Source organism: Phyllostomus hastatus, unplaced genomic scaffold (assembly GCF_019186645.2).
Source record: "Phyllostomus hastatus isolate PE091 unplaced genomic scaffold, TTU_PhHast_1.1 phas_contig_150, whole genome shotgun sequence".
Taxonomy (NCBI): domain Eukaryota; kingdom Metazoa; phylum Chordata; class Mammalia; order Chiroptera; family Phyllostomidae; genus Phyllostomus; species Phyllostomus hastatus.
The window spans coordinates 26,904,159-26,920,105 of NW_025333611.1; the positions used below are offsets into that span (position 1 = coordinate 26,904,159).

At 47.7% G+C, this 15,947-nt stretch overlaps 2 protein-coding genes across 18 annotated transcripts in view; both read right to left on the minus strand.

Annotated features, from left to right (window-relative positions):
* LOC123807960 (protocadherin gamma-C4) overlaps positions 1-15,947 on the minus strand; it is a 151,569-nt gene that overhangs the window by 50,756 nt on the left and 84,866 nt on the right. Inside the window, exon 1 of one of the 17 annotated variants that reach the window (XM_045822232.1) lies at positions 15,739-15,941. The exons of 13 other annotated variants lie outside the window; for them this stretch is intronic. In XM_045822232.1, the coding sequence (XP_045678188.1) occupies positions 15,739-15,783 (45 nt within the window). In that variant the 5' untranslated portion in view covers positions 15,784-15,941. Of the gene's footprint in view, positions 1-887; positions 3,416-4,908; positions 7,438-10,044; positions 12,634-15,738; positions 15,942-15,947 lie in introns of those variants that run through there. 3 more of the 17 variants (XM_045822093.1, XM_045822189.1, XM_045822110.1) reach the window with 3 other exon arrangements.
* Positions 10,056-15,331, minus strand: LOC123808041 (protocadherin gamma-B7-like). The gene is made up of 2 exons (XM_045822280.1): positions 13,363-15,331; positions 10,056-10,190 (listed from the first exon to the last, which is right to left on the minus strand). The coding sequence occupies exons 1-2, from the start codon at positions 15,292-15,294 to the stop codon at positions 10,170-10,172; spliced, it is 1,953 nt and encodes a 650-aa protein (XP_045678236.1). The 5' UTR covers positions 15,295-15,331; the 3' UTR covers positions 10,056-10,169.

The window sequence follows — 15,947 nt, forward strand, 5'->3', positions numbered from 1 at the left end:
GAAAGTTGTGGGAAATTTAACATAAGAAGAGAATTACTGCAAATCTAACAAAGTACCAAAAATGTGCTCAAAACACAATTTGTTAATTCTGAGTGTTCCACAAAGTCATCATTAAAATCATCAGTGTGGATAAAATGGGCAAAAACAATATCTAACTTGGAAACACATATAGACATTTATTCCTGAAATCTATAAAGGGGGTGAAAAAAAACCACCTTTTCAGTTTTTCCTCATGAGAATACTTATACTGTGAGAAAGTTCCACGTGTATAAGAAATCAATTTGCCGTGTTTGGAAGTTCAAGAATGACTTCAAACATGAAATGATTAAGGACCCTGAGAAAGTATACTGTGTGCGTCCCTAATGACCAGAAGGAATCACTGCACTTAGAAGAAACTGAAAGCACTTTATGAATTTGTTAGCCGTTTAACATATAGTGGAAGTCACTATTTATAAAAGTTGATTTAAAATATTTATCAACTTCATCAACTTAGATTTATACCCTTTGGAAGAATTTGTGGTCTTAGCACATAAACTGGCATCAGATGTTCAGCATAAAACTGTTGCAAGGCCAGTGGAAAATAAGACCAACTAAAAGCAGGAAGAATTTTATAGTTCGCAAATTAAATTAGAAAAACTAGATAGTATCAACAAGAACTTTATGAATTAATACATATTTTATATGTAACATATACAAATATATAACAATTTGTTATCAATAAGGCGTGAGGTAAGGCCTGAGGGAAAACAGCCAGGTTGTCATTGGTGTCTGCTGCATACACATAACTTTGTTGGTGTCTGCTTTTTAAACTTCGAATATATACTCATTGCATATAATAAGTGATATTTTGCTCAAAGCTCAGAGAAGAGTATGTGATATGGACTCACCTGAATTAATGCATGGTTATCTTTAGAAAACACTGAGTCACCTGACAGCAAGAGAGGCTCGCTTTTCTCACAGCTCTCCTGGCTGATGAGCGTGTCAGCGTAGTTGGGCTGGGGGAAGATCAGGTGACTCTTCCTCGAGTCCGCAGTGAGGGAGACCTCGTGGGAATACGTCTGCAGGAAAGCCCGCACTCCGTCCACGCCCACAAAGTTTGAGGCGGGCATGCCTGCCAACCCAGCTCCTGAAGGCTGGAGCAGATGTGACTTATGCCAGTGCCTCAGCCTGAGCGCCAGCAGCACGATGACAAAGGCAAGAAAGATGCAAGAGACAGCGGCCACCGCCACAACCAGGTAGAGTGTGAGGCTGGAGTCATCGGGGTTGGCACGGGACTCAAGACTGCTCAGATCAGCCAGGACTTCTGGGATGCTGTCTGCCACGGCTATGGTGAGCGTGACGGTGGCCGACAGAGGGGGCTGGCCATGGTCCTGGACCGCCACCACCAGGCTCTGCTTGAGTGCATCTCTGTCCAGCAGAACCCGCCCAGTGTGCACCTCGCCCGTGTGAAGCCCCACCACAAACAGCCCTGGCTCGCTGGCCTTGAGCAGACGGTAGGACAGCCAGGCATTCTGGCCTGAGTCTCTGTCCACTGCCACCACCTTAGTCACCAGGTAGCCGGGCTCTGCAGAGCGGGGAGCCAGCTCCACACCAGTAGAACCGTCTGTGGGGAGGGCAGGGTAGAGGATCTCTGGGGCATTGTCATTCTGGTCCAGCACGAACAGGCTCAGGGACACATTGCTGCTGAGCGGAGGGTCTCCACTGTCCTGCGCCATCACTTGTACCTGCAGGTCTCGGAACTGCTCATAGTCGAAGGAGCACAGAGCATACAAGACCCCTGTGTCTGAGTTGATGGAAATGTAAGAGGACAGGGGAACTCCCTGGAAGGTGTCCTCAACCAGGGAGTAAGTGACCTGGGCGTTCTCTCCATAGTCAGGGTCATAGGCGGTCACAGATACTATGGAGGCTCCTCTGGGGTTGTTCTCTGGGATATAGGCGGTGTAGGAGGAACGAGAGAAGGCAGGCGGGTTGTCATTGGTGTCTGCAACATTCAGTGAGATGTGGGTTTTTGTGGACAGGGGTGGACTTCCTTGGTCATTGGCGGTCACCGTGATGTTGTAGCTAGGAACCAGTTCTCGGTCGAGGAGTGAGTCTGTCACTAAACTATAGTAATTTCCATATGACTTTTCTAATTTAAAGGGCAGATGCCCTTGGATGAAACAGATCACTTGTCCGTTTTCCCCAGAGTCTTGGTCATTTACATGTAAAAGGGCAATTAATGTCCCTCTGGGAGAGTTTTCCAGAATGGAACTGGAGAGAGAGGTGACTAGTACTTCGGGGGCATTGTCGTTCACATCCAAAACTGTGATGAGGACTTTGGCTCTTGCAGAATACCCTGCGTTGTCCGTTGCTTGCACTTCCATCTCATAGAAGCCTGATTCTTCGTGGTTCAGCTCCCCTATTGTTGAAACTGTTCCTAAATTACAATTTAGCTCGAAAAGTTGAGCCGCCTTGTGGTCCACATACCGGAAGGAATACGTCACTTCCGCGTTGGCTCCCTCGTCTGGGTCGGTGGCGTTCACCTGGAGCAGCGTAGTGCCCACCGGCACGTTCTCCGGGACGCTCGCCCGGTACTCGGACTGCGCAAACGCCGGTGCGTTGTCGTTCGCGTCCAGGACCGTCACGCGGATGCGCGCGGTGCCCGTGCGCACTGGGTCGCCTCCGTCCGAGGCGGAGAGAACCAGGTGGTGAGCCGCCTCTTCCTCGCGGTCCAGGGCGCGCTCCAGCACCAGTTCCGGGTACTTGTTACCATCCGCTCCGCTCCGCACCTCCAGCGAGAAGTGACTGTTACTGCTGAGCTCGTAGCTTTGGAGAGAGTTCGTCCCGATATCCGGATCCCAAGCGTGGGGAAGGGGGAACCGCATCCCAGTGGCTGCGTGTTCACTCATTTTTATTTCTAATTCACCTTCCTGGAAGTAGGGGGCATTATCATTAATGTCCCTCACTTCTACCACCACCCCGTAAATTTTCACTTTATCCTCCATCAGGATCTCCAGATTTAGTTGACACTTTATGGCCCCCATACAGAGCTCCTCCCGGTCTATTCTGCCCGCGGTGACTAAGCTGCCGCTTCGCGGATTCAGGGCGAAAAGTTGCGTCCTACCTGCGGAGACGATGCGGACTCCTCGCTCCTCCAGTTCCCCGGCCTCCAGCCCCAGATCCTTAGCGATGTCGCCCACCCTAGAGCCTTTCTCCAGCTCCTCAGGAACTGAGTAGTGGATTTGAGTGCATCCCGTTTCCCAAAGAATCCCCAGGAGAACTCCCAGCAAGGCCATCCCTTTGCAGTCCTGGTGCAGTCGCGCAGGAGTCATTGTCACTTTCCTGGAGGATTATTTCCAGTTCTTCCTTCGATCACCTAAGTCAGGATCAACACTTTCGTCCTTATCCGTCAGCTGGCGGACCAGGGCTCCTCCGTTCAGTCTCCTCCCAGTCCGAGAGGCGATGGTTAGTTTCTCTCCGTGCTTTGTGCTTCTGGCGCGTGCACCGCAAGCAGGATCTCTCTGCTTTTCTCTGATTGGTGAACAGCGGCGCTCAGAGTCCTAACCAATTACTGCACAATCTTAACTCCGGGAAAGGATTGTTGGTTTTTAGACCTCAAACGGCTCCACCTACTGTTCTTCAAATAGGGCTGGAAGTAAAGACGACTAAAACTACAGCATTTCTTTTCATTGAAACTTTAGGGAGCTTCTTTGTATTTCCCTGAAATGTTTCACACAGAGCTACTTTCTTGAGATTATTTTCTGTAGCTGTGGGAACATTCTGATTTTCCTAATAGGCTTTTAAATGAACTTGAAATTTCTATACACAGTAATTATTATCCTTACTTTTAGTGCACCTGCTTTAATATTGCCAATACCCCCCAACATCCTTATTATGAGACATCCCCCTAGGAGTTTTCCATGTTGCAAAATCAAATATTAGAATAATTTAAAACTTCTCACTCAGCTTCAATTTGGGGCATTTTTCATAGGTTCTTAAATTTACCTAAGTGAAAGGATTATTTTAACAGGTTGCTAACACTTAAGGTTAAAAACCAAGTTTTCATAATAATATGGAAACCTAAAAATAAGAAATGTGATTGTACACATTATGAGAATAGCCAGAAGTTAATAAAAGACACATTTTAAGAACAAATAGAAGCATTCCAACGTGCATATACTTGAAATAAGGGTAGTACTCTATAATCTACTAACACATTATATTCCAAAAGACTGCAAGAAAATTAGTAATCCAAAGAATATTATAAACTTACCTTAATCTGTTTAACAAACCTAGTTCCAATTACTGAGAATTACTGGCAATATATTTGGAAGCCCATCAAAATATAAGGAAAAATTCTCAGTGCTGTAGTTTTATGAATGTAAATATTTCTATTCCGAGTCTCAGTACATTTGGTAGGCATACCATAAAATATTTTTTAAATTGGGAAGAAATCTACAAGTGGCTATGAAAAAAGACAGGGCATAAAATTGACCTACCCAGTGGTATTCAAAGAATCCCTAGCAAATGTACCTGAATATTATAAAAGCATTACTATGTCCTTTACAAAGGTGCCCTGGCTGATGTGGCTCAGTGGATGGAGTGCAGGCCTACCAACCAAAGGGTCCCTGTTTCCATTCTGGTCAGGGCACATGCCTGGGTTGCCGTCCTGGTCCCCAGTTGGGGGCGCCCGAGAGGCAACCACACATTGATGTTTCACTCGCTCTTTCTCCCCCCTTCCCCTCTCTAGAAATAAACAAAATCTTTTTTAAAAAGCCCTTTCTCATGCATTCTCATCTCTTTGTATTTAATAGAGTAAAAAAATAAATAAACCAAACCATTTCTAGATAAAAGGCATTCATTGAAACTCACGTGAGTAAAAGTAACAGAGTTAAAGCTTAACTTGTTATTCTTCTCAGTGACACTTACTACCAAAGATGCTTCATGAGAAAGATCTTGTGGAGGGGCAGTTTCTGGCGTCCTAGAGAGAAAATTAAACCGCGTTTCCTGAGAATTGGAGGCAACGTACAGATTGTAGGAATAAGGCAAAGTTCCTTCGTTGTAGTTGGGAGAAACCCCTGGTCCAGTCTTAGTACAGAGACCAGGCTCAAAGCAGCGCCAGGTAGCCAGGCTGGAGGAGCGTCGTCGCAAGCGCATGGCAATGGCCAGAATCACCCCCAGGAGGAAGAGTACCGAGATTAAGGCCAAAGCCATCACCAGGTAAAACTGCAGCTCAGCCTGGGGGTCAGAGGGTGTGTGATGGTCGCTGAGGTCTGGCAGTATCTCTTGTAGGCTGTCCGCAAAGACCAGGTGCAGTGTAGCGGTGGCGGAGAGAGGCGGTTGTCCCCCGTCGCGCACAGCGACCAGCAGGCGCTGACGCACCGCGTCCCTTTCACCCAAAGCCCGCGCTGTGCGCACCTCCCCCGTGCGCAGCCCCAGGCTGAACAGTCCAGGCTCGCTGGCCTGCAGCACGTGGTAGGATAGCCAGGCATTGTGTCCCGAGTCGGCGTCCACCGCCACCACCTTGGTGACCAGGTAGCCGGGCTGAGCGGCGCGCGGCACTGTGTCGAAGAGCGCGGAGCCGTCGGGCCCCAGCGCTGGGTAAAGCACTCTTGGCGGGTTGTCGTTGCGGTCGGTCACCAACACGCGCAGACTGACATTGGCGCTGAGCGCGGGCGAGCCCTGGTCGCGAGCCTGCAGGGTCAACTGGAAGGCGCGCAGCTGCTCGTGGTCGAAGGCGCGCTGCGCGAACACCACGCCGCTCTGCGGGTTCACGGACACGTAGGACGACAGCGCCTGTGGCTCCAGGTCACTGGCCAGGATGGAGTAGGAGACTTGGCCGTTGGGTCCCAGGTCGGGGTCGGAGGCGCTGACCTGCGCAATGGAGGCCCCAGGCGGGTTGTTTTCTGGCACGTGAACCAGGTAGGCGGACTGTTGGAAAACTGGAGGGTTGTCATTGACGTCCCCGATGTGTAGGGTGACTCTTCTGTTGGAGGAGAGGGGCGGCTTGCCTTTGTCAGTGGCTGTGATGGTGACATTGTACTCCGGGGTTTGTTCCCGATCCAGGGTCCCATCTGTTACAAGCTTGTAGTAATTATTGGCGGAAGACTGAATTCTAAAAGGAACTTTCTCTTTTATGAGGCATGAGACCTGCCCGTTTTCTCCCGAATCTTTATCATATGTTTTGAACAAAGCAATTACTGTCCCAGGCTCTGTGTCCTCCATTATGGAACTAGACACCGACGTGAAAACCACCTCTGGGGCGTTGTCATTCTCATCTAGAATTTCTAGTATAATTTTGCATTCGGTGGCCATGCCTCCACCGTCCTTGGCTTCTATGGTTATGGTATAACTGCTACTGTTTTCGAAGTCTATAGGGTCTTTGGATTTAATTTCTCCACTTTGATGATCTAGTGTGAACATATTTCCAACATCTCCTACTATTTTGAAGGAGTAGGTGATCTCTGCATTGATGCCCTCATCTTGGTCAGTGGCTGTCACTGTTAGCACAGAGGTGCCTGGGGGCAAGTTCTCACGCAGGCTAACTTTGTACACATCCTGACTGAACACTGGGGGGTTATCGTTGGCATCAGTGACTTCGATCCTGATTTGAGTGGTGCCAGTTCGGACTGGGTCACCCCCGTCCACTGCTGTCAGGACCAGGAGGTGGGAGCTCTGTCGTTCTCGGTCCAGGGGCTTCTCCAACAGCAGTTCTGGGGCGTTCTTGCCTTCTGTCTTACTCTTTTTCATCAGAGAGAAGTGCTCATTATGGCTGAGTTGGTAACTCTGGAGAGAGTTGGGCCCTACATCTGCATCTATAGCGGATTCCAGACCAAACCGAGATCCTGGAATTGCAAATTCATTGATTTGTAAAACAATGCTATTTTGGGGAAAATGAGGTGGATTGTCATTTATATCTTCTATCATCACATTTATGTGAAAAACATTTAGAGGGTTCTCTGCGACAATCTCTAAGGGCAGGACACATACGGGGTTTTGAGGGCACAGCGACTCCCGGTCTATTCTACCACTCACAAGTAAGTTCCCATTCTCCGTGTTTATGGTCAAGTACTGTTTCTCTGCACTAACTCTGAGGTTGCGGGTCAATAAATCCCGTACACGCAGCCCCAGGTCCTTAGCGAGGTTCCCCACTACAGAGCCGCTGGCCATTTCTTCCGGAATGGAGTAGCTGATCTGCTCGGAGAGCGCCCCGCAGAACAAAGGCAGCAGGAAGGGAAAGAGTACTTGCCGCCGCCGCCGGGTACTGCTCCTCTGCTTCGCCCGGTTTCCCATCCTTCTCCGTCCTGCCGCAGCCTCTGGCGTTGAGACGTTTTCTTTACAAATTGCGTTTAAAATACCTACTTCCACCGCGTCGAAAACTCAAGGCTCCCAGTTTGAAGGTATTCCAATCGGTATTCCGAAATCAGGTTTGCGGAGCAGCGGCGTCCGGCTCCCTCTCCTTTTGCACTTGCTTTTGTGGCTGCGCAGAAAATCGCTGGGGTGGATCCTGGACTCCAGCTCTTGCAGCACATTGGCCAACAGCGGCGCTCGGAGTCTGTTTTGAAAACTGCAGCCAGAGCCTTGCAGACAATTGGGATTTACTATTCCAACAGCTATGTTGGACTGTTGCATAGGAAAGGAGTCAATTTGTGAGTTTTGGATGGATCTGTTTTCCAGTGTTTACTACCCAAGTTCCTTAGAGATGGGATCCTGTAGGAGAGCCACTAACCCACGAATGAGATAAGTTTGTGTTTTTCTAATCGGAGGCAGTGAAGATACTGGAAGAACAAAGCAGTCTTCTCTCCAGACTTCGAACAAAGACCACGTGAGAAAATAGCCCCACCAAGTGGTATGGAGAAATTTTGACAGCCATGCAATGACACCCAGTATTAGATTCAATCGTATGTGCAGATAAATTTCCCTTCTTCATTTACCAGAGGAAACTGGAGGAGATCTCAAAGCTATATAGTGTGCACTCAGGGTGAGGACGGCCACTGCCACCAGGTCTTTGTTGTTACTTATAAAAGTATACCCTAGTAGGTCACCATAGGAATTTAATGACAGGAAATGTGAAGGTATTTTCTTTCTATTTATTTATTTATTTATTTATTTATAGATTTTATTTATTTTTAGAGAGAGGGGAAGGGAGGGAGAAAGAGAGGGAGAAAAACAGTGAATGTGTGAGAGAAATATAGATAGGTTGCCTCTTGTATGCATCAACCAGGGACCTAGGCATGTGCCCTGACCTGGAATCCCACTGGCCACCTTTTGCTTTGTGGGAAATGACCAACCAACTGAGCCACACCCATACTGGTCAGGGCTCTGCCCATGTATTTATTGGACCACATGTTGCTCCTGACCAGAACTTTACTACCTTTGGGTCAAAATAACCTTCTTAAGCTTAAGTTTCAAAACCATCCTTTCCTTTTTATTTTCCAAGATCTTGATAGACTACATTTTAAAAGACACAGAACACTTCCCTCTTCCAGAAAAATACCTCGTATCCTTTTTATTCATCTAATTTCAGTTCAAACGAAATGTGTCCAATCTTTGTCCCAGTTTGGAATTCTATAAACATAATTCTATCCCGAGATGCTCTGAACACAAGAACATTTTCTTGATTCAAGACAAATTTAGGCATCTGTTACAAGACTTCCCTTTCCTACAGTTGAACCTCTTTTTTGCCCAATTATTAAATATGCTATGTACAGTTAATTACATTAAGGCAAATTCCTAAAAGGGAACACGAGTATACAAATAATTTGCACCAAATATCTAGAAGCGGTGTGAGAGTGAGGAGCTGGACTGATTATGGAGATGACTCCTGTGATCGAGTACCCTAACTGGTTTCCTCGCCACACTTGACTTTCCTACACCTTGCTTCAGGTAATGTGTGTGTTAGTAGGTAACTCTTAGGGCTTCAATAACAGGTTGGCTCTGAATATAAGAACTGAGTACACGTAGACATGATACAAAATGAATTTACGAAGGACAGAAACAGGGAATCTACAACTCATGGGCATATTGAAGACAAACAAAAATATCCAAAGGAATACCATCTAAATCAGTCTATTATTAAGTCCAAAAACCCACTCCATCTCTTATATTCACAAACTATTCCCTATGAATAAATATGAAAAATGTAAACATGCTTAACAGATTTGAAAATAATTTTTTGAGAAGCACTGGATTAAAATTAATTATTTCTGTGACTTTACATTAAAAAAAAACCTTCAACACATACACTAAAGTATAAGTAAAAGAATAAAAGGAAATAACACCAGCTCAACAACTCAATTATCTCTTCAAACTACCTAATGACTTCACTGTAGAAATAGAAAAGATGTCTAGAACATAAGGGGAAATGTGTGTTCTACATTTCTTCTCACAAGGGAGTCTAGTAATTAAAAGGCAGTCAACATGTCTGTTTTGGTGGGATAAATAAGTGAGACAATGTTGAAATGATCAACAGGTTCTAAACACATTAGCAGCCATCAAAAGTGAAAATATAATTGTTTTGTGCTAAAAAAAAGCTTACATGCATAAATGTAGACATATGTGTGACTATGTGTATGTAGATAGATAAGAAAAAGAGCTAGAGAGAGTACGCTATTGAATCAACAGGGTCAAATCTGAGCATCAGAAGTAAAGCAAATAATGGTAAAATATAATTATAATCATGGAGGTGATGCAAAGTTTAAATAGGGAAATAAATAAATGTTGGAGAGTCACAACCAGTTTACACTGATAGCCACAGACACTGATGATAGAAAAGTATTACTAAATTCAACTTACTATAGAACAGGCCATGATAGCAAAATGAGACCTCTGGATTTAAAAGAAAACCAAGACTAAAAAAAAATGACTTTCACAAGACCTTTCTGAAAAATGGTGATTTGATTACAGGTAAAATACACAAACTCACATGTATTGCTCTAAGTCTGTATGAACTGAATATGCCCCCCAACACTTTTAAAAAGAGACTCATCAAAAAAAGAAAAAAAGCAATTTAATGGACTTCTGTAGAGACACTAATAATTGTGAGGCAGGGAAAAAAAATCTCACCTGATTAGTTGTAGGATCACATTTGCCTAAACCGGTAACTGAATCTTCAACTATCAAGAGAGGCTCGCTTTTCTCACAGCTCTCCTGGCTGATGAGTGTGTCAGCGTAGTTGGGCTGTGGGAAGATCAGGTGACTCTTCCTAGAGTCTGCAGTGAGGGAGACCTCGTGGGAATAGGTCTGCAGGAATGCCCGCACCCCATCGACGCCCGCAAAGTGAGAGGCAGGCACACCTGCCAACCCAGCTCCTGAAGCCGGGAGCAGCCGTGATGTGTGCCAGCGCCGCAGTCTGAGTGCCAGAAGTATGACTACAAAAGCGAGAAAGACGCAGGAGACTGCAGCCACCGCCATCACCAGGTACAATGTAAGGCCTGAATCATCGGGGTTGGTGGGAGACTCCAGGCTGCCCAGGTCTGCCAGGACCTCTGGGATGCTGTCAGCTACAGCCACAGTGAGGGTGACGGTGGCTGAGAGTGGGGGATGGCCATGGTCTTGGACCACTACCACCAGGCTCTGCTTGAGTGCATCTCTGTCCAGCAGGGTGCGCACAGTGCGCACCTCGCCTGTGTGCAGCCCCACCACAAAGAGCCCTGGCTCACTGGCCTTGAGCAGGCGGTAGGACAGCCAGGCATTCTGGCCTGAGTCTCTGTCCACTGCCACCACTTTGGTTACCAGGTAGCCGGGCTCTGCAGAGCGGGGCGCCAGCTCCACCCCAGTGGAGCCATCAGTGGGGAGCGCAGGATACAGGATCTCTGGTGCATTGTCGTTCTGGTCCAGGACAAATATGCTCAGGGACACATTGCTGCTGAGTGGAGGATCCCCACTATCCTGCGCCATCACCTGTAGCTGCAGGTCTCGGAGCTGTTCATAGTCAAAGGAGCACAGTGCATACAGGACACCAGTGTCTGAGTTGATGGAAATATAAGAGGACAGGGGAACTCCTTGAATGGTGTCCTCAACCAGGGAGTAGGTGACCCTGGCATTTTCTTTGCTATCCCAATCAAGTGCTGTCACTGAGAAAAAGGAGGCTCCTCTGGGGTTGTTTTCAGGAATATAGGCGGAGTAAGAGGAGTGATCAAAAATGGGTGGGTTATCGTTGTCATCCGCTACATTCAGTGAGATGTGAGTTTTTGTAGACAAGGGTGGACTTCCCTGATCTGTAGCTGTCAATGTTATATTGTAGCTTTGGATCTGCTCTCTGTCCAGTGCTCTGTTTGTTATCAACTTATAGTAATTTCCATAGGTCTTTTCTAAATTAAAAGGCAGATGTTTAGGAATGAAACAAGAAACTTGACCATTTTCTCCGGAGTCTTGATCTTGCACATTTAGAAGAGCAATTACTGTACCTGGAGGAGAGTTTTCCAGCACTGAGTTGGTAGAAGATGTGATAGTTATTTCTGGGGCATTATCATTCACATCCACAATTGTGATCAACATCTTAGCAGTGGTTGAGAGACCTCCACCATCCTGGCCTTGAATTTCCATCTCATAGAACCTATATTTCTCAAAATCCAGAGGCCCCTGTATTGAGACTTCTCCAGTTCTGGAATCCAAGTGGAATATTTCAGAAGCTTTGCTTTCTACATTCCGAAATGAATACACCACCTCCCCATTGACTCCCTCATCTGGATCAGTCGCGTTTACCGTGAGCACCCGAGTTCCAGAGCTGAGGTTCTCCGGGACACTCACTTGATATACAGACTGTGTAAACTTTGGGATATGGTCATTGACGTCGAGGACTACCACACGAATGGGAACAGTGCCCTGGCGAATGGGATCTCCTCCATCTAAGGCTGTGAGCAGGAGGAGGTGAGCAGCCTCTTTCTCTCGGTCCAGGCTCCCCTCCAGCACTAGCTCGGGATTCTTGGCCCCATCGGTTCCGCCTCGCACTTGCAAGGAAAAGTAACTATTAGGATTGAGCTGGTAGCGCCGTAGGGCATTCATTCCTACGTCTGGATCCCTAGCGTTAGGAAGGGGAAATCGCGATCCCGGTGTTGCGTGCTCACTGACTTTTATTTCTATTTCCTCCTCCCGGAAGCTGGGGGCGTTATCATTAATATCCATTATTTCCACTTCCACTCCGTAAATCTTCAGGGTATCTTCCACAAGTACCTCCATATTTAAAAAACAGGAGGACATTGTCTCACAGAGCTCCTCCCGGTCTATCCTACCTGCAGTGATCAAGCTGCCACTTCGCGGATGCAGAGCGAAAAGCTGCGTCTTTCCTCTGGAGACGATGCGGACGCGGTGCTCCGCCAGCTCCCATGGCTCCAGCCCGAGGTCCTTGGAAATATTGCCCACGAAGAAGCCTTTGTCTGTCTCTTCGGGCACCGAATATCGGATCTGCCCGGCCCCAGACTCCCGCAGTGTCCCCAGGAAAATGCACAGTAGGACCAGCCCGCTGCGGTCCAGGCGTGGTAGCTGATTCCCCATGGCGATGGCTGAGCCGGTATTCTGCGGTTTCTTGTGCCGGCTTGTTGTGATCCAGCTTACGCATCTACGAAGTCCCGCGCCAACTGCATCCAAAATATATTAAAGAGCGAAGAGAAGTCCGTACTTTAAGTTTCCAGCATCAGGATCCGTGAGTATTCATCTCACTCTGCTTTGTGTTATAGAGGTGGGGGAGGAAGGGACTCTAGCGCTCTGCTTCCCATTCCTTGGTTGGTGAACAGCGGCGCCTGGAGTCCAATTTTATTATTGCAACGAGTAAAAAAACCCCAACTAATGTGCCCGTTCTAGAAGTTAATAAATAACACTCACCTCTTGGAAAATCATTCATACAGAGTAGGTAAAGCTTAAATTGCAGAACAACAAAGAGTTACATAATATGATGGTAAAAGTTTACCAACAGCACTTTTGGAAGGAGTAATTATTAAAAGGCAGTACTTAATTATTTAAAAAGTTTTCAACTATTACTGGAACTAAAAACTTGCTGGTTACGTTTGGTTCCTGTTAATTTTTGCCAACTGAAGAGCACAGCATTTTTGCATGTGGAACCAGCACGGTCCCAGTTTGAGAAAATTTGGATGGTATTAGGGTTATTTTAAAATACCACAATATACAAGTACCTGTATACCACATCCTTAATTAAAAGCTGTTTATTTCATGAAAATTTCACCTGAGATCTCTCTATATATTTCCTTTAAGATGCATTTGAATATTAGAAGGATCGCAGCATTGTAAACTTTAGTCTTAACATTGATATCGATAGATCTGACCAAGATTTATTTTAGGAACTCTATCAAGAGATTGAACACAGGATCTACATGTTGGTATATATTAGCACTTTGGAATGTAAGAAGCACTATTTTAACTACTTACCTGTTTTAAAGTCTTCCTATCTGCTTCAACACTAGGAGTTAGAATGCTAGCCAATAGTGCTGAAGAGCTGTCTTTGTTGAGAGTATCCTCCTTGGCTGGACAATGATCAGCAGACGTGAGAAAATTAAATGCTGCATTAGTTTGATCCCCAGGCACACACAAATTATAGGCATAGGGCAAAGTACCCTCACTGTAGTTGGGGGGAATCTCCAGTCCAGATTTGGAGCAAAGAACAGACCCAAAGCAGGCGCCAGCGGCGGGGCTGGAGGAGCGTCGCAGGTGCAGGGCAACGGCCAGAATCACAGCCAATAGGAAGAGCACCGAGATCAAGGCCAAGGCCAACACCAGATAAAACTGCAGCTCAGCCTGGGGGTCAGATGGCATGGGGAGGTCGCTAAGATCCGGAAGCGCCTCTTGTAGGCTGTCAGCAAAGACAAGCAGCAGCGTGACAGTGGCCGAGAGAGGCGGTTGTCCCCCGTCGCGCACAGCGACCAGCAGGCGCTGGCGGGCCGAATCTCTGTCGCCCAAAGCACGCGCTGTGCGCACCTCCCCCGTGCGCAGCCCCAGGCTGAACAGTCCAGGCTCGCTGGCCTGCAGCACGTGGTAGGATAGCCAGGCATTGTGTCCCGAGTCGGCGTCCACCGCCACCACCTTGGTGACCAGGTAGCCGGGCTGAGCGGCGCGCGGCACTGTGTCGAAGAGCGCAGAGCCGTCGGGCCCCAGCGCTGGGTAAAGCACCCTTGGCGGGTTGTCGTTGCGGTCGGTCACCAACACGCGCAGGCTGACGTTGGCGCTGAGCGCGGGCGAGCCCTGGTCGCGAGCCTGCAGGGTCAACTGGAAGGCGCGCAGCTGCTCGTGGTCGAAGGCGCGCTGCGCGAACACCACGCCACTCTGCGGGTTCACGGACACAAAGGATGACAGCGCCCGAGGCTCCAGATCGCTGGCCACGATGGAGTAGGATACTTGACCGTTGGGTCCCAGGTCGGGATCAGAGGCGCTGACTTGGGCGATGGAGGCCCCAGGAGGGTTGTTTTCTGGCACGTGGACCAAGTAGGCGGACTGTTGGAAAACCGGGGCATTGTCGTTAACGTCGGAGATGTGCAGAGTGATGGTGGTGCTGGAGGAGAGGGGCGGCTTTCCTCTGTCTGTGGCTGTGATGGTGACGTTGTATTCTGGAGTCCGCTCTCGGTCTAGAGCCCCATCGGTCACCAGCTTGTAGTAATTATTAGAAGAAGAATGAATCTTAAATGGAATATTTCTACTTAAATTACATGTAACTTCTCCATTTTCTCTGGAATCCAAGTCCCTTGTCTTGAAGAGGGCCACAACCATTCCTGGAAGGGAATTCTCCAAAATCTGATCAGAGAGAGAAGTAATGATTATTTCTGGGCTGTTGTCGTTTTTGTCTAGAACCTCTATAATTACTTTACATCGTGTAGAGAGAGATCCTCGGTCCTTTGCTTCTACATCCATTATATATCTGTCCACTTCTTCAAAATCCAAGGGTTGATGAGTTATAATGTTTCCTGTAGCAGAATCCAAAGAGAACACGTGCTGGGCTTTATCAGCCACACCAAAGAAGGAATAGGTGACCTCTGCGTTGAAGCCTTCATCCTGGTCTGTGGCGCTCACTCTCAGCACAGAGGTCCCCGGGGGCACGCTTTCTGGAATGCTGACCCTATACACATCTTGGCTGAACACAGGGGGGTTATCATTGGCATCCACCACCAGGATGCGGATCCGAGCAGTGCCACTTCGTGGTGGATCCCCACCATCTAAGGCTGTTAGTACTAAGTGGTGGGCGCTCTGCGTTTCTCTGTCCAGGTTCTTCTTTAGTATTAATTCTGGATATTTGCCACCATCGGGATTGTCTTTTACCACCAAAGAGAAATATTCATTAGGACTTAGTTGGTATTTGCTCAGTGAATTCATACTTATATCAGGATCTTTTGCAGAGTCAAGAATTGTTCCCATTCCTGGGCTGACAGATTCACTGATTTCTAAGTTTATTTCATCTTTATGGAATTGAGGGGCATGGTCATTAATATCCTCGACATTCACAATGATATGGAAAATATTTAAGGGATTTTCCACCACGGCTTCCAACTGCAACTCACATCTTCTTCTCTCTTTGCAAATCTGCTCACGGTCTATCCGGTCCTTCACCAGTAAGTCCCCGCTCTCCGCGTCTACACTGAAAAGCAGCTTCTCCGCGCTAACTCGCAGCTTCCGAGCGGATACATCCAGAACACTGAGCTCTAGATCTTTCGCGAGTTTCCCCACCACCGAGCCCTTGGCCAGCTCCTCGGGAATCGAGTAGCGGATCGGCTCGCAGAGCGCGCGGTGGAACAAAGGCAGCAGGAGGGGAAACAGTACCTGCAGCCGGCCGGCTCCGCGTCTCTGCGCGCAGCTCCCTCCCATCTTGCGCTCCAGTTGCCGCTGAGTCTCAGTCTTTCCAGTTGGAGAAAGTGCTTACTATCGCACTGGAAGAGCGTTCAGCCCAGGACACGCGGAGCCCCCAGTCTTGGGGCTGGGATTCCGCTAGTGCTGGGCGAGTCTGCGCAGCCGGGAGCCCTAGGGTCAGC